The sequence below is a fragment of the Schistosoma mansoni genome, chromosome 6 (assembly GCF_000237925.1).
Source record: "Schistosoma mansoni strain Puerto Rico chromosome 6, complete genome".
Lineage (NCBI taxonomy): Eukaryota > Metazoa > Platyhelminthes > Trematoda > Strigeidida > Schistosomatidae > Schistosoma > Schistosoma mansoni.
In genome coordinates, this window is record NC_031500.1 from 14,206,844 (window position 1) to 14,232,725 (window position 25,882).

A 25,882-nucleotide genomic window follows, 5' to 3' on the forward strand; every position below is an offset into this window, starting at 1 on the left:
CATCTGAAAAGAGTTCACTGACAAGCCTCTGGATAGTAATAAATCCATATCATACCTTACTTTGTAATAGCTTACCAAAGTAATTTAAAACAAAAAAGTAAATTCGCATCTAGACCATTTAAAAATATCTTCATAACAGTGGTCAATATGTTTCATCATTATAGACCAACTCCAGCTTACGATGTAAAATGTATCCTTAATACTGACTAACTTTAAACCAGTTGAATAACTCTTATGTGTAGTGAAGATTGTCAAATGAGTCTGGAAATAACCACTGAAGTTTATATTCTACAAAGGCAATTCCTTTTTTTTTCAACTTACAAGTCAGGTATAATTTCTCATTGGACAAACGTCTATATTTTCATCGATAAAACGTATAGTTGAATACTAAAGTGCTGTCGCACTCATTAATGTTAATATACTAGAATTACACTGGCTTAAGGTATTAGATACCATTTTATTTTCTCGGTTTTGATTTCAGTTTCATTAAGGCTTAAATGATGTTTTTTGTTACCTAAATTGCACACAAACTTGTCATTTTTTAGTTACTACTGTCATTTTGTTTAGTTTCAAAGACTCTGATACACTACATGCGAATTGGGATGCATCTACTCGATTAAGTAGTGAGACACTGCATAATATTTTCTTTCATTATAATTGGACAAAAACAAGTAACATGAAGCTGTTAATCCTAATTTCATGTTAGATGGTATTCATCCACAAGATAGGCCTGGTATTTTGGTGGAAATGATATTATCCAATCTTGAAAACGGAAACTTTATCATTAATCATTTGTTAGTAGTCAATATAATTTTGTCTGATCTATCATTGGTGTTACGAAATTGGTACTGTCTGAGGTGAACAATGTACAGTTTGAGCACTTCGTTTAATTAAACTCGGTATTTCAGAGTAAAAAAAACATTTTACTTACTAATACAAGAGCAAAGCCATAAATTTCAGGTCATACAAATAATAGCTTAGAGTCTTCATATACATACCTTGGTCCTCGCAGTCTGGTAATATTTGAATAACGTGGCATAAAATCTGTCAGTGCTGCAACAGAACTTACAATCCATCGATTTGTTCCCCCACAATCATAATAAGGACGAGTAAATCGAACAGGTAGAAAAGTTTCTTTAACACCTGGTGCATTTGGACCATAGAATTTGGTGTTTTCCAACTTTTCTATTGGATCACCGCCTATAGTTGCAAGTTGGATTTTTGTAGTGTATTGGTTTTTACTAGGTGCTGTACCACGTCTATCAGGAATAAAGTCTATACCCATTTCACGATCACGTATATATGGGTTATTTTTATACCATGATGCTGTATAATTATTATTTGGACCAGCTCCAAGATCAGTTATCTGATATTTAGAATATATTAAACAATAAGACGTAGGCTGATTTAGAAAAGCTATTCAAAATCTTAAAGACAAATGAAAGGTGATCAAAGTATGTATGAATTATATTTACTTTCTATTTTGTTCAAGCAATCACACTAATTACTGATAAAACTGGAAATGATAAACTGTGGATTCAAATTCAACTTCATCCTCATCATAAAGTAGCATAAGCCGAATGGTTAGTGAAAACTAGGAAACACTGAACAGATTTTTTCCATTATCTTATGATACTTAATGTTTAAATTTAAATAACTTTTCTCATTTATAAGCTGATTCAGATTGTTATGCTTGAAAATCAAGATTTTAACTACTGCTCATTACTAGTTCATTGTGATAAAATCATTTTTAGAGACTTAAGCTGTTGAACAGTAACTAGATATAGTCAGTTCATAGATTCGGATTACTTTTAAGGTTTTCACATTGTTGATTGTCGTTGGTAAATAATGTTAATAAATCTGTTTAAACCACAATATGATACATCGTATAAATACTTAGTGTAAATTAAATTAGATTCTGATTTTATTGTGACGTACCATAAACACCGGCTGATCTATCTCAAGGAGTTTGCATTCGACAATCAATGATGCTTTCCCAGATACCGCCTATAATAAACCATCGGTTTTGTCTTACCATTATTTTACTCCATCCAAAATAAGTGTGACGAGATTATTTCATTATTTAGACACCTTAAAATCCCAGTATTAAAACTTAACTTCATAGGAATATAACCACCTTCATATGAAATCACTCACTCATGGTTGAAAGCAATTCACTTTAACAAATGTGTCAAATAAATTTAGGTCAACAAAAAAAATTGATTTCGTTACCGTTGTGACCAACTGGTTGACGTCGTTAGACTACAAGACTTAGTTGTTAGATTATCAAAGGGTTAGATATTAAGAAATGACTTTTACCATAGAATAATTTGACTAAAGCAAAAACAAGTTTAGTAGAATAAAATGAGTCTGTTTATTTCGTGGACTTTCGTCAGCTGTTCCCTACAATCTCGAAACAATAGTGGAATTGATTGTAACGAATGTACATACTCCTCATCATATTTTTGGAGAGCAGTAAATAAACGATAAGTTATGGAAGAATTATGAGGGGGTAAAGTGCACGAATACTTGTATGCTACTAAATGGAGAAGTTCCATGAGAAAAAGTTCACAGCATATAGTGACACTTTTCTAGAGACTGAAAACGGATGCCATCAAAGACACGAAAACACAACCAAGATGTCGGAAATATTAGCAGAATAAGATGAGTAATGCTTTACAAAGACCTAGTCATGAAAGTAATTTCGTATTGAGCATAATAAATAATATATTATGTTATCCAATGGTCGAAATAGGAGTTACCAGGGCAATGGGAGGTTTAGAACAGCATCTCTTTGGGTAGACAGGTCGGGTTTCAACTTTTTAATCATGATATTGTCTGTGAGAAGCAGTGAATCTGAAATTGTTGATATCAATCATTTTGAATGGTTTTAAAACACCAACAGTGTATTGACTATCAAGCATACGACGGGCAACAGAATAGCTGAAAACACGCGGATTTCTAATATAGATTTTGGTGGAGTATGCTTTGAGGTACGAATAAGGATCCTGTTTTCTGTCCTTTCAATGGAAGTGCCTTGATACGGCTACGTAAACAGGCAAGTAAAGTTAAACGGTACATTAGGTGGGGATTTATCTACATTTTCCATCTCAATGAATGATTTGATTGATACAGTTAAACTGGGTTAGCGGCTGGATGTAGCATTAATAGAGATATGATCAAAAATCTTTACGCAATATTGTTGTTTACAGGGTCAGATTCGTCCTCTATGAAGCTTTTTGCTATCTTGAAAATAAAACTAAATATGATGGTAGTATCGTAACTACTGATGAGAACTAAACTACTTTTAAGACCGTCTGCAATAAAATAGAGCTATTCTATTAACAATTCACTTACTTCAATTGTAGCATTAGTTGGTATTCTCAAAAAATTCATTTCATCATTCCAGTTATCTAACCGTCTGGCTAATGGTGCGAATAATGGCAAGGTCTTGTTAATATCTTTGAGTTCATACCAATTTGCGTATGTTGTGTTCGTATCCATAAATACACCACTTATATTTATGACATTGGGACCTGAAGATATATCGGCTGCTGAGGACAGATAATAATACATTAATGATGGTAAATACTGTGGATCTCTGGTTGGGTGATCTAGCCGCTGCAAAATATAACTATAGAAAAATGCACGATTTAGTGCTAAATTGTGTAGATGTAGTAGTTTTGAGCGATTCGCAAACCACTGTCTCATTGGGATTTCATTATATTGTGGTATCTGGCTGAGTGACGTTGGTGGTAAGCGTAAATCAGCTTCAGACATTGTTTCACAATTATTTGGATTGGCTTGATCCATTTTACGTGAAATAATATCAAAATTGTCTGGTTTAAACCAACGAAATGGACTTGAGCTATCATCACCACTGTTTTGTGCAGTAACTAGACATTGACGTTCAATAAATAAAATTAGACAGGCAAAAAGGACAAGAGAGGGATTCATTATGTTAATATTGTGATGGCTGTATTCAACAAATCTGAAACAGAAAAGAAGATGAGACCATATTTACAATTACTGAGAAGTTATTAATTCTGAATAATGAAAAAAGTAGCTCGTAGACCTTAACTATTTGTGTATGATACCAAGATTTGACAAGTACTGAAGATACTTACACCCTTATGTTATTAGATTCCATAAGAGCGAAATAATTTTTTCCACTGGTAGACACAAAAATTCCAACTGTTAAAAATGATATTCCTGTCGTGGTTATTTTCATGAATAAACTAAACCACAATGATTTCTCTGTGATTTTGGTGTTTTGGTCGTGGGGGACAAGTTGTTGTGTTTTTTTGTAACATTTAGTAAACAGCTTGGTAAGAAAATCGCTAAGAAGAAATTGAGCGTTATAGGTCAATCGGTGTTTTGAAACTCACTGCTCAATTAGACTTCTCAATTCCACTAGGAATTTGAAAACATTGATTCTTTGTAAGCCATTGATTGCATCAGAAACTAGATATGTGGACATGTCACGAAACTACTCATAAAAAATGTTAGATGAAATAAATACTGAGAACTTGGAATTGAAAGCCTAATAGTTTGGTACATCTTTAAAGCACACAAGCGTATCTGGTTGACAATACTTTGAGGTTCATCGAAATGAAATTGTACTGACTTGTAAATTCACTAAACATTTTGATACTAGTTTTGCAGCTTTGAGTCAGTTGATGTGCATTTGCAAACGCAGACTATGTTAGGATTTGATTTTAGACAGAATTTCATCTGGACACTAACAAGAGTACTTCTGAATCTCTAAGTAAGACTCTAAGGGAATTAAAAGTATATGGTAAAAGTAAGACTCTCTCACCCTACGTAAACTGCATCCTAGGTTACTAAAGGAATTAGCTAACTTTGTTGCGAACCCTTTAAGTGTATGTTTTAATCTACCCGTAACCCAGGGTCGTCTACCAAAAGACTGGAAGAACGCCATAGTAAGTCCAGTCTTCAAAACAGGTACAAAACATAAGCCTGAGAATTACCGACCAATTAGCCTAACTAGTGTGGTTGTTAAAATCTTAGAAAAGATTATTCGGGAGGAGCTGTTAAAGTATCTCGATGAAAACCGGATCCTCTCCGAAAAACAGCATGGTTTTAGAACAGGTTACTCTTGTCTCACAAACTTACTAGTCGCTCGTGAAAGCTGGTGCGCTCTTAAGGACCAAAAGTTACCTATAGACGTAGCTTACATCGATTTCAGCAAAGCTTTCGACAAAGTTCCGCATAACCGGCTGTTATATAAGCTAAGGAATGTCGGGATTGGAGGCAATCTATTGATGTGGATAAAAGACTTCCTAGTTGGGCGTCAACAAAGAGTAAGGGTGGACTCCAAGTTGTCTAACTGGGAAACTGTGCTTAGTGGAGTCCCCCAGGGTACAGTTTTGGGGCCAGTGTTATTCCTCCTGTACGTAAATGATCTCCCTCGTCTACTATCGTCATCGGTCTTACTCTATGCTCACGATGTCAAGATATGGAGGGCGATACAAAGCAAGGGCGATAGCTTAGAACTTCAAAACGACCTAGAGAGATTATCTGAATGGTCCCAAACCTGGCAATTGCCGATCAACACTTCCAAGTGTATTGTGATGCATATTGGCCACCAGGGTACAGATACATACACGATGAATAACACTGAGTTACCTATTGTTCAGGCACACAATGACTTAGGCGTCATCGTTAGTCAAGACTTAAAGACTACTGCACACTGCTGTGCAATAGCTGCCAAAGGTTTTAGGACTTTATGGTCCATACGCAGGGCTATTAGGCATCTCGACGCTAAAACGTTTCTGACTTTGTATACAGTGTTCGTACGTCCTAAACTTGAGTACTGCATACAAGCAGCTAGCCCCTGCCTAAAAAAGACAATGAACTCTTGGAAAGGGTTCAGAGAACAGCAACTAGGCTGATTCCCGGAATAGTGACGCTACCGTATGGTACTAGACTGACCAAGCTAAACCTATTCCCGCTGTCATATAGAAGAATCAGAGACGACTTGATTACAGTTTTCAAATTGCTTAATGACAAATTTGCACCTGATATGCCCTCATTTTTCTTGTCTTCCAAAACAGAAAATCTACGAGGACACTCCAAAAAAGTTCACAAGCCCAGAACGAATTACTTGTCAGCTGATTACCGACTTTCCCATCGAATAATCAACGAGTGGAATTCATTACCTCAGCACGTGGTTGAGGCTCCATCCGTCGACTCCTTCAAAAAGAAGTTGGATCAGCTGAGAGACCATCATTGCCAGGACTAACACAGGCCATCAAGCCTCCTGTCCTTTCCAAACTGAAACTGGAACTGAAATCTGAAATTTTCAAGTCAGTTGCAACAGACAAGCCTCACTTTCGAATTTTGTTAATGCTCGGTATCAATTACTTGATCATTAGTTATTTTAATTTTAGTGCCCAACAATGATGTATATGGCACATAATCATAAGAATTAAAGTACGTTTTGAATATTTTATTATTTTTTCAAATTTATCGTTAGTTCATAACGTAAAATCACACAGCTGGTTTTGAAATTAGACTTCTTAATTTATTATCGTTGCCCTGATAACAGAGTACTTTAACTTCGATTTGTGGCACTTTTTAAATAGCAAAATATATGGCCATTTCAACCCAACAAATAAAATTAGCGACATCAGATGTGATTTTAAAAACTAGGAACATATCAAATAAAAGCTTTTGCCAAATGATTCAACAGATGTGGTCGTTAAATAAAGCATTCAAGATAATTTCTGAGGATGTATCAAACAATATATCGTTTTTAGGTAGGACTTTTTCGATGACATGAGATGTGAGTGTATGTTTCGATCTCCGTAAGATAGTATAAAGCATATCTGTACGTCGATACTAACTGGCTGACTGACTCAGCTCAGTGTTTTGTGAATGATTACAAATGAAATCATATGGTGTTTTTACTCATTTAATAGTAATTTACACGTAAAGCTCTATAAGTATTTTGTTTTTTGAGCGTGACTGAAGACTTATATTACCGTATACATACTCTTCAATGTCAGTGATACTCATCGAGACCGTATTCGATCTATCTAAATATGATACTGCAATTAAATAAAGGTTATGAAAATGTTTTTGGGAAAAGACTTGTCACAGGAACACTCACCATCTTCAAGTTATTGTGTGAGCCAGTCAGAGGAATGTTGACGTTTCGGTTTGCAACAATCTATCAAATAAAATATCAAAATTTTATTTTCGAACAAAACAATCTAGAAAACTCTTGTTACAATCAGTTCGTCAAAAAAGTGATAGTAAGTGCAAATCAAGGAAGCGTAATTAAGGTGTTCGAAACGCCTCTGATAACAAACGAACAGCACTTGGTTCATAAAAACAAAACTTTGATGTCAGTTACTATTAGTAGAAAGCTAAAGAATATGAATATGGCTTATACCAAATAGTATTTCTCAGTAAAATATACTGATGGTCGAACATTTTCATGATAGTCTATTGGAAAGATTTTGTGTTTTTCCTTTAGCATTTCTGTGTTTCAATAGTCTGTAGTCGTTCCGAGATTAAGAAAGGTTATGTGGGATTCAATCATCCAAAAAGAATCTTTACACGATAGGGGAGAAATGAAATCTCACCACCATTTACCTATTTATAGGGAGTCCTTTAGGTATTACTTCCTGAATCTCTATGAGGAACCTGCGATAGGACAAACAGGATAACATTCCACACGGTTAGACTTAGCCAATTTACACTTCTCCATACATATCTTGGCCGATTTCAAATGAATTTTATGATGATTCTCATCTTTCGCATTTGTGATAGCAAATAGCTTCTCTTAAATAAGTATTTATGAACTACAGAATTTCAGCTTACACTGACTGACAAACACCTATAACAATTTCTCTGTTGTTTCGCTTTTCGTTACTTAGAATGAAAAACTCGCCCTCCTCAACACAAAATGTAAATATTTACATAAATATATAAATTCACGCGAAGAAAATAGTGTTAAACTTCACTTAATTTGGTTAAAATGGCTCCTGATTCTATGCTGTATTTATGAAAGTATAAAAATTCGTTATGTACTGCAAGTGACGATAAACTGAAAGGAAAGGTATCTCATCAGGATGCCAAAGAAAGGAGATCTGACCAAGTATGAGAACTACAAAGGCATCACACGACCATCGGTACCAGGAAAGGTTTACAACAGAGTGTTGCTGAACCGGATGTAAGACTCAGTAGACTCCCAACTTCGAAGATCATCAGGTTGGTTTTCGTAATATTTGATCGTGTATCAACCGAATCTCGACACTATGGATCATCATTGAACAATCAATTTGATGGAATACGTCACTGTACATCAACTTCCTTTAATATGAGAAAGCATTTTACCGTATGGATAGGATGACTTTATGGAACCTTCATCGACATCGTACGGATTTCATACAGTGCAAAGTGGTGCATGGAGGGCAACTGACAGACGCATTCCAAGTGAGGACTGGAGTCAGACAAAATGTCCTCCTCTGCCCCTTCCTTTTTCTTCTGGTGTTCGACTGGATTATGAGGATCTACACATCTGACGGGGAACACGGAATACAATGAACGGGTTGTAGGCAGCTGGACGACTTGGACATCGTAGATGACGTTCTATACCATACACAATAACAAACACATATGTAGACAACTGCTGTGGCAGAAGCTTCTGCATCAGCAAGACACTGAAATACAATACAGCGACTAGTACCCAAAGTCCAAGATAGGGTAAGTTGAAGATTGCTAGTCGGCAGCCTCTGCTCCACAAGTGATAATTGAGGTAAGCAAGTAACTAATATCAGTAAACGTTGACAAAAGACGTAACGTGGTATGCCATGTTTTTGAATGAACCTTCTCAATGATGAATCATGTTAACTATAATATCGTGGTATGTATACGAAATAGTGATTCTTTTGTACCTAATTTATCGCTGGTCAGAAATTCCAAATAAAATACACTTATTTGTGTATATCTAGTTCTGCCTAGCTTGAATTACACTCTTTCGGGAATCCCTAGTTTCTGCTAAGTAGAAAATTTGAGTTAGTGAGAAATGGGTGGTATTTGAAATTCGAATCCATCCATTCAAGTAGCATTTGAAAGTGTATAACAAATGATTTCATATTGTTTTTGTTCCCTGAGTATGACTATTCATAATTTTTCCGTCATCTAATCACATTGGTAGAGCTAAAATAAGTTTTTGCCTATTGGAATTGATGACAAATTTCAGCTACGAACATACTTTACACTGTAAACTTATAGAATTGTGGTCCACTTCGTTATTAGAATTATTATTACAGACCTAATCCTAAAATTGTAGATATGTCCTGACGTGACTGTTCAATCTATAAGATCTTACGTGGAAGTCATATTATTATATACAGTGACTAATTGTATCGTAACGATCACCAACATGATGTCTGGAGCTTCCAGAGAACACATTTAGGCTAAAGATAGAACAATATATTTAATGTGAGTAATGATTAGTTATGCAGAATGATCCCGTCTGCAGGGGTGGACCATGCAATACGATTGAAATGAATTGAATGTTCGTGAGTTCTCCATTGTTAACCTTCTCTTCGTGTCGACTGTTGAATATAGATCTTTTCAGTAATTATATGCTTGGCTTCAAAGGTCGTTTGGTCACTGTCCAGTAAAATAATTTGAATACTTCTAATTATCATAGAATTAGAGAGCTTTTTGTCAGTATATATATCGCACGTGGGTTACAATATGTGAAAGTCCTTTATCGCTTTCATCCCAAAGTAGTCAACTGGTAGTTTACACCAGCATGGACATCCTACCAGAACATTATCGCTACGCTTCAAGAAGTAACTGTTGAAAAACTGCACATAGGAAAACGGAATGCAGATATTTTCACATTTTTTCTCTATAGGAGTTGCTTTCATTTTGGATACTCTATTAGCCGAAGTGAATACTGCCATCTTAACATATAACTTCATGAGGTGAATTCACAAGGTATGGTATTCACTGCAGACACATTAAATGGACATAATTACTAATTCATTTTGGCTTGCGATGTCTAAATGAGCATGTAACTGCCAAGTGCATTAGTTCCGTCCTATTAGTTAACTTGCCCTCAGTTATATAATTAATCCAAATGACTCATATGTGAATACTATTAATATTACATTGTTTGTTTGTCTATCTATAAGTCATATTCCATTATTATAGTGAACTATAAATACTTGAGACGCGTTGGACTATTTACACCCTTGGACAGTTCATATTCATCGCAATAAAATGCAGACTAAATCAGGTTTATTCAGTCCTGGATTTACTTTACTATAATACAATCGATGTATATTCTATTGACAGTGTTATTGCTATTCTAATACAATCGCCGGTAGTTCTCAGCACCAGCGTCAATATAAATTAAATTGGGTTACAAAGAGTCTTAAATCTGATGCTATTCGAATACAACTATTACTTTATACCGGTGGTATCCCTTATATCCAATCATACTTTGATTGTTTATTACCACTGCATATGCTAGGGAACTTAATTAAAAAAATATTTATTAAAGAACATTTGTATTACAATTCTCGCTCAGTTTATTTGTTCACAGTCACCGATAGTAGGGACATCGATTATGATGCAGACACTTACCCATAGCTTACTATCTCTGCCTTGGAATAGCCGTGCTTGATTCATGTCTCATAACCAACCTGGTGTTATTGTTACCACACATCATTATTTTTCCTTTATCTTGTTGAGTATCAACTCCGCTTTACCTTTCATCCATAAACTTCCTTTTTCTCACGCTGTCCGCTTTAGCAACTAGTAAACTTATTTATTTAACTTCCACTTAATCTTCAACGGTTTTATTCGTCCCCATTTAGAGTACGGAAACATAGTATTTCCTCCCTCACTCCAAAAGGATAAGGACACTCTGGAACGTATCTAACGTCGAGCCACGAAATCAGTTCGGGGACTCAAATTCAAACCTTATGAAGAGCGCCTCAAATCACTTAACCTTCACCCGTTAGAGTACAGGTGTCATAGAGGTGACCTTCTTATGACTTACAGTATCCTTAACACTTCTAGTCATCCCCTTAAACATCTTCTTAAGCTTAGTCACAACACTAACCTAAGAGGTAACACCCAGAAACTGGAGACCCTACATAGCAGAACAGACTGCAGACACAACTTCTACTTTGTTAGAGTTGTCAAGTGCTAGAATTCGCTGCCGACTGAGCTAGTCCAAGCGACCTCCCAGGAGTCCTTTAAGAGGAAACTTGACTTATTCTTAAGGTCTAAGGATAACATACTATTTTGATTTATCAAATTCTTTTTTTCCTCTATTATCGTTCATATACCTAGGTTCTTGCCTGGAGGTATTGGTGATCCACTGCTATCAGACACGGAAGCCCGTTAAGCGAAAGCTTCTTCTATTCCGTCCTCAACCATTTGAACCATTTGAACTCTTGAGACAAACGTCATCTCTCGACATCCAGATTTACTCTTTATTACTTTTCATATTAAAACCTACTGATCTCTTGCCTGGTAATTTGACAACTACTGGTTCTAGAAACCCTTCTGACCTGAAACAAATGTACTCACTCAGATTTCAAGATGTACAAAACCACACATAACGACGACCATGACTAAATTTAGTACAGTTGAGTAGCCAGACCAAAGCATATCAGACATTTATAATTAAGTGGAACCAAGCTGAAACAACATGAGTAAACCATAAAAGATTCAGTTGTCTTTTACAAGTCTGTCACAAGTTTATTGGACATATTAGAAACTAGATTTACGTGTGATTGTTAACAGTTCAGTGTTTCCTATCTCCATTTATATTTGCTCATCATCAGTTAAGTTAAAAAGGTGCTCACTATTGTAGTTTGTATGTTGGAAACTAGTCATGTCCGATCACATTTTGATGATTTGTTTTTCTACTTCATGGAGTGGTTAATGACCTTGTGGTATGTGTCTAAAAGAAGGCGGTCATTTCCGTGTCCCTAAATAAAATGGATAAGATATTGCGTCTTGTTTCTCAAGTGAGTCCAAAATAACGGTTGTATTTGTTAGAGATGCCTCAAGGATTGCTCTTGTTTTGGTTACAGTTATTTACTTGATGTGACGAGTAAAGGTTGTTGTGACAATGTATTCAATTTTAGTACAGCCTAAAACGTACTCATTGATTGGCTGCAAATAGAACATGTGGTTATGAATGTAAGAAAGCTCTACAAGCTAAATTACGCTGTCAGTTCTGTTTTAGAAGACTGCTGAAAACGGGCAAAATGACAGCTTTGCTCAATAACTTTTGAGCGAATCATGCGTGTTTCATATGCCTTGTTACACAATACTGTTATAAGCCTAGGGTAAATTTCGTTTAGATAGAATAAACACGATTTTCAAAAATATATCCACTTTCCAACACATCGTTCTAGACTTAAATATGTTGTCCGTCTCCGCTTGGAGATCGAGGCTTAGTGAACGTACCAACTTGCGCATGAACTTAAAGTTTGGTTTTCCTATTATTTATTCCTCGATCAAAATATTCCTTGGGTCTCAATTTTTCAACTCCTATATTGGTTCGAGCGTTTTTACAGAAGTCATGTTCAATAACATGGTCCTTAAAGGCTTATTCTCGTAGTATTAAATGTGTAGTATCTAATTTAAGCAAGTAAATGAATGGTAATAACTTTGCGGTTCTGTCAGTTAAGGTTATTTGAGACCAGAGGTCTCTATATTTGTGGGACAAGAATGTCATGACTAATGAATTTATAATTACAGCTTATTTACTCATCAGTCAGTGGTAGTGGCTGGTCCTACGTTGAGCCCATATATCTTATTCTAGCTTCTGGACAAACCAATTTATTCATTCTTAAGCTGCACTTTGACCTTAATAACTATTCGCTTATCAACCTTGACTGTTTTTATGTAACCTTATATATGTTCATTTCCTACCCTACTCATCACATATCTATAACTTATATCCGACTATAAATATTGGTCAACGCTTGACTAAATCGAGTAGGCTCACACGCCTTTTCCATCGCGCGTCATTTCGCTTCTCTCTCCTCTCTTCATCTTCTTTGCTTCGTTCCTTTAATCGTTCACCTCGATCAACGGTTGTACAAAATATACCTATTCAAAATCCATTCTCGTATCCGACTAATTTAATTCCGTTATTCACTGAGGCGATTTAAGTCAGTGATTATATACGAGGACTGACGACAGCATACAGTCAAACTGGAGTCGGATATCGGGCCACTCAACAGTCTTCAGTGTCAATGTTCCTCACATTTGCCTTGAAATTTAAAGTGGATTCTCTCTACCCTTTCAAATACATAGTAAGACAAATTTTGGGAATGAGATTTCAGTTTCTGAGTCGGTATGTAACTGTCCTGTCCTATGTATTCAGCTAATCGTAGAGTTAAGTGGAAAACTGAGCAATAGTGTTGGTAGGGGATGTTTACTAGTTATATCTGTCGTTTTTATAACGTGTATCTCGGAACAAGTGTTGAAATAACTGCTTATATAATTGAAAAGTATGAAAAGTTATAATAAGGTATTATTTGTTTCAATCGTCAGAAAAAGTAGTGATCGGAGATCGATAACTTCAGGGCACTTCAGTTTGGCACTAGCTTCAATATTAATGTTTTCGTTGATTAACTTCAAGTGTCATTTTTAATATTGACCCATTTATTTGTTATAATTAACAAGATTCATTTTGTTTCCCCACCTATTGCAAAGCTCAGTGTTGTAGTAGTATCTTGTTCTCAGATTTCTTGGTCAATAATCTGAATGCTAATTTCTTAACTCTTTGGTTATAGATTTATTAAACTAACCAATGTCCATAGAGCAAGACAGTATCAATTTTCCTAGGTAGTATTTATTTATTTGAATATAAATATTGATACAAAAGGACACCGAATACATATGCGCCACACAAGTCACTTGATTTGTGTGAGGGCTGTGATACTGCCCAGGTGCCCAAACCGAGGCACGTGGTTTTCTTGAGGGGCCACACCCGGAGCATTCAACCTAAAGGCCTGATCCACAAGGCAGTGGAGCATCGTAAGAAGATGCAGTCCCATGGTAGCCGGTGACCAACGATTGATTCATATGCCATTTGTTCCTTCAGGATACTGCAGCCCATGTGCACCATTGGTTTGGAATCAGGGTTTTCCAACTCCCCTAGGTGGACTCGCTGTGTCCACCAACCCGGTTAAAGCGCCGGACATTCACTTTTCGCCCTCTCAATTTCGTAAACAACACCCCTGGTTTGAGAAGGCAGTGAGTAGGACTTCCCTGATAGTGTTTCTATACGCGTGGCCATGTGAGAGCGTTTGGAAGAGAGCTGACTCTCCTCACCCTCGGCCGTATCAGGGCATTTGAGGGCATTGTCCCAGGTAGAACAAACATGGTTCATCGATCATCAAATACACTCATAGACGGATAGTATGATACAGTACTCATCCTTGTAAAAGAGATAAAGCTTTCACCAGTTCCGATTTCGAACTGATACTAAGCATTTCCTTGACTTTATGAAATAATTAAAATTGTAAGATATAAACTAAATAACTAGACTTAATTGGTAGCTCATTTTTAATGGAATGTATTTGTTGCTTTGGAGAAGCAGATTGATTGTGTTCTCCCATCTATAGTCACAAGAACTATGACAGTTCGAAATGACTTATTATTAAGAGTATGTAGTTTTGTTTAATGTACGTGTGCTTCATCCTGTCAAGCAACTATTGATCAGAAAATTTTAAAGTTAATCTAAAATTTAAAGTAAATAAGTTAGTTAATGAGATTTTTATTCTGCAAAATATATTATTTGAAACACGCTGCTCAACTTTAGGCATCAATTATCATAAGATATGAAACAGTCTAAGAATGAAGTAGGGCAAAAAGAATATTTTCATTAGCTTAAGTTCATGCCGTAATTTTTGTTGGTATGAGTCATATCTTGGATGAGACGATAAAGTATCTTTGGTGCTCGGTTTGAAAATTGATCATAGAAACTCAATCATGCCCTCTTCAAAAGTCGCTAACATTTTATGCTTCATATTCTTGCAAAATCAATACTATCAGATATTTTGCCAGCTCGCTAGTATTAATTTCTCATTTGATTTGTTCATTTAATCCGACACCATTTCAAATGATCTGCTTCAACGACAGAAGCATTCAGTGGTAAGATATCTAGATGCGATTAATAATTACCACGAACATTGCTTAAAATGTTCATCTCCAAACTGTTCACATGACATATAGTAGGTTCTTTTAAAATGTGGATAATTTTCCATCTTGTGTAAAGCAAATATTATGGCAGTAATTCACTTCATTTCATCTAATATTCTATAAATATTGGTCGCCAAAAGTTAGTTTAATGGGTACAAGAAGCAAGTATATTTTTTATACCTTCATGATTCAAGTATCAAGATACTATGTCTAATTTTCAATGCTTGTGGCAGGTAAAATAATTAATTTTTGTACCAGTGATTTAGTTATTAGACTTCTGACCTTTATCACAGAAAATTTCTATTTTGTTAATATACAGGATAACGGACAATTAATTGTCTCAAAACAAGTTTAATTAATAATCTATTAATAAACCTGCCCAAACCTAGTTGAAAAAACCAGTCATTTTGAGTTTTAATAAGGTTCTCACATTTGGAAAACTACATATAGACCTTACCTTAAAATTATTAATTTTGGAGGTGAGATTTAACTTCTCTGGTTGACGGATTCATCCCTTTTTTGAAATGTTTATTACCACTAATTTGGAGTTTATTTGTGTCGGGATTTAGTAGTTTCGTCACTATTTGTTGAGGGTACTGAGAAATTTCAGCACCTTCTGAACGCCTCTGAATAACAATACAAGGAGATTTAAGATGTGTTTTTTCGCCGTTAAGTGCTTAGTTTTACTTGTGAACAAATTTGTGTTAAGACGTAGATTGTGTATGGGTGGCGAAGTAGTTAGTAGTATAGCAAGCCGACCACTTATATACACAATTGTAGAACCTAGGGAGAATTTATTTGAGAAGAATATTCTTCGTACAGATATTAGTATTTTAATATGGTGGGGATTTTTAAACACTTTATTTAGTTTGAAAATTTCATAAATCCTGGCGGGTTGGTTTCTGAGGAAGTCTCAGAATGGATTCAGATAGCTCTATTGGCATTCGTCGACTTGCCTAATTAATGGCATAGGCTCAATATCCATCTTTCAACCAGTGTGAGTATACTGTACAACAATCTACGCTGCACTATTCTATAACTATGAAAAGGACCTATAAAAGTGTAAGACCTGCGTAGGTTGGAAGTTTTCGACTGTAGGTGTTGCGAACGCATTACTCGTGTACCTTGGAACAACCGATTGAACAGTACTGAAGTTAAACATAGGGCACCAAATAAGAATGGAAAACTGTTAATAAGGGTGTGATATCTCTCTAGCTAATGTAAATGTGACGTGGGTTACGTGTGTATAACCGCCACCTACCTCAAAATGTATTCCTAGCTGGGATAGAGGTAGGTTAGAAGAAAGGTATGGGTCACGAAACTAAGACTTTGAATCAGTCCATGATATGCATTATCTATCAAACTGAGGCTTGTATTTAGATTCGTACTACCTGGTCGGGGACTGTGAAATGACCTCAATCATTGGTAGAAGAGGTCGAGTAAAATGGCGTGGAATTGGTTACAATGACGCTGATGCATTCATTTAATACTCTTTAGGTTTTGAGTCTGTATATTAGAAAACACATGCCTTTTTTAAACTCCTTTCTTGGCACCAGTTTTAACTGTTTAAATGATTGGTCAGTGTTTGATCAATCGATGGTTTATCCACCTCAGACAGTGAATAAAGAGTTTCACAAGATCATGGACCGATTGAAATCGGACATTGACACCGTTGGATTCTGACTCAGTAGTTTAGAGGTTAAATATCCGCACACGAGACTGAATGTCCTGGGTACGAATCCTGCGTGCGGCATCGTGGATGCGCGGTACTGAGGAGTCCTATACTAAGACGAAATGGTGGTTCAATGCTTCTGAGCTGTCGTTTATGTCATAGCTTAGATTGACTCGTGATTTCAACTGTGAAAATAAATAATTGTTAAAAAGAGATAAAACAATTTCGATTATATTCTGCCAATTATGTAAATTCAATAATATGGAACAATTTTTAAGACAAATTAGGATGATATAAATGTGGTTAGTAATTGTATAGTTTGCGATCTTTGAACAAAATGATGTTTGAAAGTTACAAAAATTCTTGCTGGGTGTATATTTCTATATTTCTTTTTGAAGGATTCCATAGAGTTGATCTTCAACCGAGAAACTTGAATTCCTTTCGATATTGTGTATCATTAGATAAAATTGACCAATTTCATTCGATGTATGAAAAATTTGGTATAGGACTCATGAAGATTGATCGAAATTGATCTACATTACGAATTGACATCCACTGGAGGGAGTTTTTAATAACATAACTAGTTGTCTATTGCTTTCTAATTTTTCGATGGTTTCCTCTAGTGTAGCTAACTTTCTGACGAGAATCAGCTTTATTACAAGGTCTAATAAAATCAAAACTGGGATCCAGGTACATCCAAATAATAAGTTCTAAATCGGTAGAAACCTCTGTCATAGATTCCACTGCTAGCCACAATTAATCTATTCAGTAGAAAACAATGGTTAATCTACTCTAGTTCCAAGAAAGCAAGCAAAAACAATATCTATCGAGATTGCTCAAATCATTCAAAGCATCCTGAATTAGAACTGTAAAGTAAAAATATTCCGTAATTCGCTGGTCAATTTTTACCACTCATATTTCAAAAACCGAGCAAATAACCTAAATCTTCATACTATACCTTTATTAGCGTACATATTTTTTTAAAAATCTGAAAGTCAAATTTTCTGCTTTTAGTGTTCTGAGTGTTTATTCTATATGTGCGGTTGTTTTTTCTTTTCTTCAACCACTTTAGCGTTCGAAAATACTGATGTATGAAGAAAAGTGAAAAGTCAGTTTCATCATTTCACCCTCCTACTATAAGTAAACAAACAAGTGATGTATGTTATTTACCCGTTTTTAAAATTATTTGTGGATAGTTCATCCCACCTTTTTTTCCTTAAGAATTTCCTAAATATAAACACATTTTTTTACGGTGAAGTTAGGTGAAGTTATCTACAACGTTTCCTATGTTCAACAAGTGTATAGTGTCTAGCATTTAGGGCCATTTTTGTTAACTTATTGGTTAAGTGTTGCATATTTATGTATAATTTTCACTGGAGATTTCATCTCAAGAATCTATAGTTGTTTACATCTGTCTACTGGATAAAAACATCAATATAGTGAGGTTTAGGGTTTGATTTGAGATTCGTGATGAAAATCACACTCTGGTAATGAATCACTTACCCACTAAATGTACGATTAAATAGTCGCAACAGTTTGATACAACTGGCGTGTTCAACGTTGAAAGCGTTGCAAATCAGGACAGCTGTATGATTAGTAATGATTGTTTGAAGTAGTTTTTGAGTTAATAATAACAGCGAAATAGATTACATAACTAAACATGATCAGCGAAAAGTTCATATAAATAGGAGTATAACCCACAAACTACTCTGATCGGTTCGATATTTTTTAATATAGATATATAAATTTTACTGTTTACTAAAGTCCAATGAAGATCTAGTTGAGAGCGATTTTCTTCGCTTATACAACGGGAATTTTCAATATTTTCAAATTCCTATTTAATATGTAATTACAAGCTTGATTGATCGAACTCATGTTGCTTTTCTTAGGTGGGGGGATTATATAATTCTATGATTAGCTAGTTCCCAATGAGTTATTAGTGATGAATTTGGTCAAGTTCGTTGGGATGTTTTGTGATTAATGAAATTGTAGGGTAGATAAGTAGTTTGGTCCGATAAATATCATCTTATGAATGCTGTTCAGACTATCTGGTTGCCTGTAACTTGATACATGCATACACGGTCAAAAAATCAGGAATATGTAGCAATGATATATAGAACAGAGAAGGAACGTAATAGCAGTGGTGCAACATCCCTTTTCAGTAATTTTATTCATTATTTCCACTTAATTAGTCTAGTTGTTACATTCGATCGAATAATAAATGATTGATAACTGCTAGAAATTACTCAAGGATATATATATATATATATATATATATATATATATATATATATATATATATATATATATATATATATTCCTTCTACCATAGGCTTTCATTTGACTTATTAGCTACTGTTATACGATTTATCATTCTTAACTAGTTCCCAATTTATCAGTTACAGTATTCCTCACTTTTGAATTGATCCTGCATAATCATTGTTTTTCACTTTATGGTGTGATGTAGTATGGTCTGTTTGCGTGTAAACCACATATGTCTGAAGTAAACGACTCATATAGAGGAGGGTGATATTTGTGTTCTGTACTGAACAGTCTCGGCTAGGTGGGAAGTTACTATACAAAGGACCACTAAGGACTCAGAGTTGACTCAAGACTGTTAGTGGTAATTGATGTGTAATTGGTTTAGCACAAGTACAAGGTCATAGGAGTCAGTATTCTGACTGGCGGTTTTATCACGTGATATTTGGTGGGTCATAGGACATAAAAAAATGTAAACAATCATACTCTTATTATTAGAGTACCATACATCTCTATGGCTCTTTAAATCAGCTATTCTTATGTGTAAACTTACTTACTGTTCTTGAACATTTCTAAATGTTAGAAGACGACTAAAGTAAAACCGGATTGATGAGGTAGTGAATCTTTATCAACTAAGCTGTTTTGAACATGTTTTATGTATGTGCAATGGCTAGAGATTTTCAGTGAAATGGCTCAAAATCGTTCTCAATGGCGTACGTACTTTCACTCTTTTTCTTCCTCTGGAACCTGAGTCCCAAAATAATCTCTTATCTTTTTTCCCCAGAATTAATCTCTACTGCTATTGATGCTGTCATTATGTAGTATCGGTTTATATGTTAAGCCCATATACTTTTTTCTAGCTTCTGGCCAAGCCAATTCGCCTATCCATTATGAGTCATACTACAATTATTCCTTCTACTTTGGGATCCGTCTTAAAATAATTTTATCTCACTGTGTTAATGTAGTAGGGTAACGTTGCGTATGAATGACTGATATAAATGGATAGAGTCGCAGGGCCTCCAACCTGATTTCAAATAAATATCATTTTCAAAAGTAAACTTTACCGAGAATTGACACCGGCTGATGAATCAGTAATGAGATATCCAACACTATCTTGGGATACCTTACCTGTGTTCACCCATGACAATACATCGGATTAAATCCTGTAGATTTATTGGCATTTTGTCACTCATGCTGCGATACTTTGAAAAATACTGAGTTGGAATCCGATGGTTAATATTTTAAAATTTAATCAATTTTCGTGATATAGGGTATTATGTATTGTTAAAACCTTCAGTCCTGGCTTAACTGACCTAACGAGTAATGATTTCAACTAGCGATTTTATAAACTGTATCACTGAGCTAATTACTAGGGCGTAGTATGAGAAAGACTGAGCGTCAAGGATATGGTACGAAACATCAAAATGAAAAAAGAAAGTATAAAAGGGTATCGGAGAAGAATAAAAAGTGAATGCATCTGTGCGATCTCCAAGGGGAGAAAATGGTACAAACAATGAGCTATCTTATCCTACTCTCTAATTCCCCATTAATGCGAAACCTACGACCATACAGTTTTTTTACTAGGTTTCTCTTATTGTTATTCTAGTATTTTTTAAATCAATTTCTTTTTACAGAGGTCTATCGATTCACCGAATCCAACTCGAGATCCACATGTTATGCAAGAGTTGATCAATAATGTTGAAGATGTTTATTATTCAATGACATTTGACTCTGGAAAATATGAAATTGAAGTAAGTTGTACTGGTCGACTAAAACAAACAACTCAGTTTACGTCATTTATTAAATGCTCTGATAATTAAACAGCAATATAAACTGGTCGGTTCTCCTAATCATAGACCCGAGCAGCGTTTTGATGGTTAAAGTGTTAAATTTTTGACTATTGGATAGTGTTTTCGAATCCTCTTCAGTTTACTTTAGGTTAAGCAGTATGGTGGCTACAACACTACTAGTTCTCACACAGATAGCGCGGCTAAATATCAAGTGTATGAAGCTTTATTTGTCAACTGAGTTACATTACTTGTGCTTATTTAAAAGTCTTCAGATTTTTCGAAGATCATACAGTTGATACATCATATGAATCTTAACAGCATGTAACAGATAAAATCATTTTTCTAAAGTAACTTTCTACAGACATTAAAATATGCTAAACACTTACTAAATTTGATACTGTATCTTGTCTCACTCTCTCTTACAAAATTTCGAATTTTTTCTTTACTAAATGTCTACTAAACCAAACTAGTTAAACGGACGCCGATTCCGTGGGCAAATATTTTTCGAAGAATATTTTAGTTGATATCATGAATTGACCTTAATTGGATAACTATTGAAAACACTGAAGTAATAGACGGTTGATTGGTTCTAATATGAGACTCCTTAGCAGTCAACATCCGTTATACCACCAGGGATTGAATCTGAAACATTCTTCGGGTCTCTCTCGGCGGACAATTTAGCTTCAGGCCACTGAGTTACAGTCCAATTTTTTTATATTTCTAACTTCAGTCGGCTTATGATATTGTACAACCATCTTCAAATTACATTGATAGGTAACTGCTTCATACTTGACATAACTGAACTTTTTCTAATCACAGATGTGGATGGACAAACCAATGAGGTCCCTATCAGAACTAAACATCTATCCAATACTTCCTGGTTTTCATTGGTTATCTAGCTAAAGCTGGTTCTTTATGTTAACTATAAAATTCAATGATCTCTTCAGACTCCTTATACTAACAATTGTTTTTAAATTCTTGTTTTAAATCTTAATGAATGGTGAATATCCTCTGTGTTATTCTACTTTACGGGGTTGAGTTTTCTTAACAGTATACTTGAATTGTATATTTTTATCCCACAAAAAATATTTCAGTTTCACACCACAGGATTTAAAAAACCTAAATTCTCATTTACTTAGATATTTACCAACTTCAGGTCACTGAATATTGGACCAATACTACTCACAGTTGTAAACGGAATTAATGATAATAATAATGGTTATTTATTTCTTATCAATTACTATTTCACATGGAGCTTTACGTTGAGCACATTTTGAGCAATACTGTTTATACTGTTCGGTTTTTCCCAGTAACCGGTTCACTAGCATTGATCTACGTGTAAATACTGTCCCCGTTGTAAAACAAGACACTGAAATCGATTCAGTTCACGATATGCATGAATTTGAAGTTTTATTTAGGTTAGTTTTTCATCAGTTAATGAAATCCTCCAATGTATTATTTAGTTTTCTAGTATAGGCTTAATCCAATCAGTTTTAGGTCACACTTTGTTTGTAAAAGAGTGTCATAACCTGGGTCAAAAGAGATTTTGAACTAGATATTAACGAAACTGAGACTTGTAGATTAATCTCATCTCCAATTGTTAATGATGTAAAAATTTGATAAGTGAATGAGGTTTTTAGTTGTTATAATGAGTCAATAGAATCCCGATTAATATATGAGATGCAATAATACGATATGGTCAAGTCATAGCTGATCAGCAGACCGAATGATTGACGTAAGAACTCAGTTGAATTAATATTAAAGATACAAGATCACCAGCTAGAAGTATAAGTGTTTTTTTGTCTAATTAATAACATGACCACATGACATAAGCAACAAGATGAAATCGATTTTATAGGTCAACCACTCTTTAATGGGTTAAGAATCCATCCATCAAGTCAGTAGGAGAGAAAACCAGTGATACTTAGTGGTTGCTTGAACTGAGATAGACAAGGGAAGTTTGAATTTGTAATTCAGTAATTGAAAGCTTGTTGTTTTAACTGTTGAATCCCCGCCATTATTTAAAGTGAAGTAAAAAAGAACCAACTATAGCTGGTCGTTATCATTTATCGAATCGATCATGCAAGTGGTAATGTAATCCCTATTGTTTTTATAAAGTCTAGGTTACTTTTAGTCCGAAATTATCTTTCTTTAAATAATAAAAGTATGACAGTAACTGTCGTTTGTACTTCGTTAGCGTTTAAAATAACCGAACATCATATGTTACGAATGTTTCGCTGAAGTCTAAGCTCCATATGTAATCTCTAGAAATCAATCATTTAACTGAATAAATCATTTGGTCTAATAATGTGCTAGTTAGCTTTTGAAAATTTGTTCAGTACCATTAATAATTATCCCTTGAATTGCTAATGTGTTCCTTTGTTTAAATTGGAATAACACATGTGTATGTATGCCAACAATGTTGTTTCCAATCCTTAAGTTATGCCCAGTTAATTAATTACAGTATATCACAATCACAGCCACTTTTTGGCTTGATCTTGCACAAATGTTATTTTCTATTTCTGGTGTGATGTGGTCTGTTGGGCTCGTATATAACCCAAGTATGTTTGAAATATATGATTCATGTAGCGGAGGCTGAGATTTGTGTTCTAAACTTAATAAGCAGAGCTAGCGGGAAAAAGACCAATCGAGACACCAGGCTGTTCGTTCACGTGTATGCGTCATTTGTCGGTCGTATAAGTCCGCGTATCTAAATTTGACAATCTTATTCGCGGTAATCGTATAAACTAAGGACATAACAGTTTACTTATTCAAGGTTTGAAAGACTAGTAATATTAATAGTTATAATGTTGGTCAAAACATCATACACTGTCTAAGGCAGAATGTTTACATTCAAGATATTGAGCTCATTCAAAACAAATCTTTATTTCTACGTTTTTTTATTAACCTGTCATATGCAAATTTGGATATACTGCTTTTTGTTTTTGTCAAAGATGCGCTTATTTCTCTCTCACATCCGGGTTATAGTTACACTTCAACTTTCATTTTCCATTCATTGTTCTTCACCATCATACCTACAAAATTCATGACATTGAATAAGTAATAAGTGCAACTATATATATAACAAGTATTGGTTAATTCTTGACATCTTTATTTTTTTATTAAAGACTGAGGAGCGGTAGCTCAGTGGTTAAGGCGTTTTCTACTTTCAGACACTAAACCACAGGATTAAACCCGACTTCACCTACTTCCTCAAGGGTAATCTGGTGGTAGTGTCATCAGCCCTAATAATTAAAGTAAGATTTGAAGCTCAGTATCCGAATTTGTACTTGGTATATAAGTTAACAGTAGAATAATAACTAATAATTATTAAGATTGATCTTATCCTTCTAAAGTAATGTTTAGAGTCAACTATTGAGTATACAAAACTAAGTATTCAAAACTGTTATGAATTAAAGAGTTAATCAACATCAATCAAGAGTGATTCACCGTTCAGTTTTCTGATTTATAATCCTTTATCTTGAACATACAGTTTTCGTTTATAGACTAAAGTCATACGTTATGACCGATTATTCACTCTGACTGACACTATTCAACTTGAGTTAAGACTGGAATAATCTTCATTCGTATTATTCCAGAATATCTGTTTCTTCTATTCTTAGCATAGAGTTCGATTAAGAGAAAATAGTAAACATTCATAGGTTTTTATTCATAAATTATCTGATCCTAACTGTTTGGGTTACCGCATGAAAGTCTGGATGGTGTCTGGTTCTCCTGAAAACCAGTGCAAGATTACCCTGGCCCATAAGGGTATATTGTATAACTGTGATCTTAACATACTCCAAACTAAGAATCACACCTTACGCGCAATCAAGTTACGTGTGAAAGAGAATGAAGCAAAATATGAATAGTTAATTCAATATATAATTAAGGAATAATACAAAGTGATAACAACAATTAATAGGTTCTACAAAAGCTTATAATAAGAGGAATATAGAGATATAATAGTCCAGTTATTTAATGATTATACACTGAAAATATAATTCTCTAAAGGAATAGGTCCAGATATTCAGTATACACAGTAATGTATTTAAATGCAGTCGAACAGAGCCTCACTTATTTTTAGCCAATTTTTCTGTCTGTACACCAAAATCTTTCATTTCACAGAATATTGCTGGACCAAATTGTCGTGAATTATCCAAATTAAAATTACGTCTTTTGGCATTGGATCGTCAAAATAAAGCTGTATCTAGACGTGTTTCTGAATTGGTTCTAGAAAAGCATCCACAATATGAAGCAGAATTAAAAGGTGTTTTATCATTACAATCAGATAATTGGGAAACATTATGCATGTGTCGAGAAATTAGAAAGTAAATATCTCCTTTTTTTAACAAGGAATATTTATTAGTACGCCAGAAATTAGAGTTGTTTGTGATTCATTTCTTAACATGTTATCAGGTGATTGCATATAAATGATACATATATTAGAGTCACATATAGACAAGGTAGTAGAAACTGTTACAAATATGTGTCGATCCAAAGTGTTACCATACTTTACATCAACATAGTGATAAAGCAAATTGTCTAGAGGGAAAGTAGAGGAAGAGATGTACTACTGTCTACATTAATGGGAATTTAAACATATGAACTCTCATTCCAAAGAAATGAACAAGATCAAATGACGAATAGTCTAACTTAATATTAAACTCCAGACTTAAGAGACGATAAATAATATGAGTTCAACTGTACTGGTGCTACGGATTTAGAATAATGTAATCTGTCGTCTTGAACTACGGATTATGGTTTTGTTTTGGATTTCACTGTTGAAGTACACATATACCAACGTGATTCAGTCTAACAGCCAATGGCCAAGTTCACTGACATCACATCCTCATTTTGGCCACTTCTACCTTCTAAAAATTCATCAATCAACTGTTCATTAAGTCATTAAATAGGAATAATATATTTGTAAAAT

General features: G+C 34.6%; 2 protein-coding genes across 2 annotated transcripts in view; one reads left to right on the forward strand and one right to left on the reverse strand.

Annotated features, from left to right (window-relative positions):
- Smp_149390 (fras1 related extracellular matrix protein) overlaps nt 1-7,304 on the reverse strand; it is a gene marked incomplete at its 3' end in the record, with an annotated part of 120,105 nt that extends 112,801 nt beyond the window's left edge. Inside the window, exons 1-3 of the mRNA XM_018798349.1 lie at nt 7,136-7,304; nt 3,358-3,991; nt 999-1,366 (exon numbers count right to left, since the gene is read on the reverse strand). Of these exons, the coding sequence (XP_018653300.1) occupies nt 999-1,366; nt 3,358-3,957 (968 nt within the window). The remainder of the gene's footprint in view (nt 1-998; nt 1,367-3,357; nt 3,992-7,135) is intronic.
- A 4,698-nt stretch (nt 7,305-12,002) lies between these two features.
- The window catches only part of Smp_051000 (hypothetical protein), a gene marked incomplete at its 5' end in the record, with an annotated part of 67,304 nt that continues 53,424 nt past the window's right edge, over nt 12,003-25,882 (forward strand). The window contains 2 exons of the mRNA XM_018798350.1: nt 12,003-12,032; nt 25,075-25,277. Of these exons, the coding sequence (XP_018653301.1) occupies nt 12,003-12,032; nt 25,075-25,277 (233 nt within the window). The remainder of the gene's footprint in view (nt 12,033-25,074; nt 25,278-25,882) is intronic.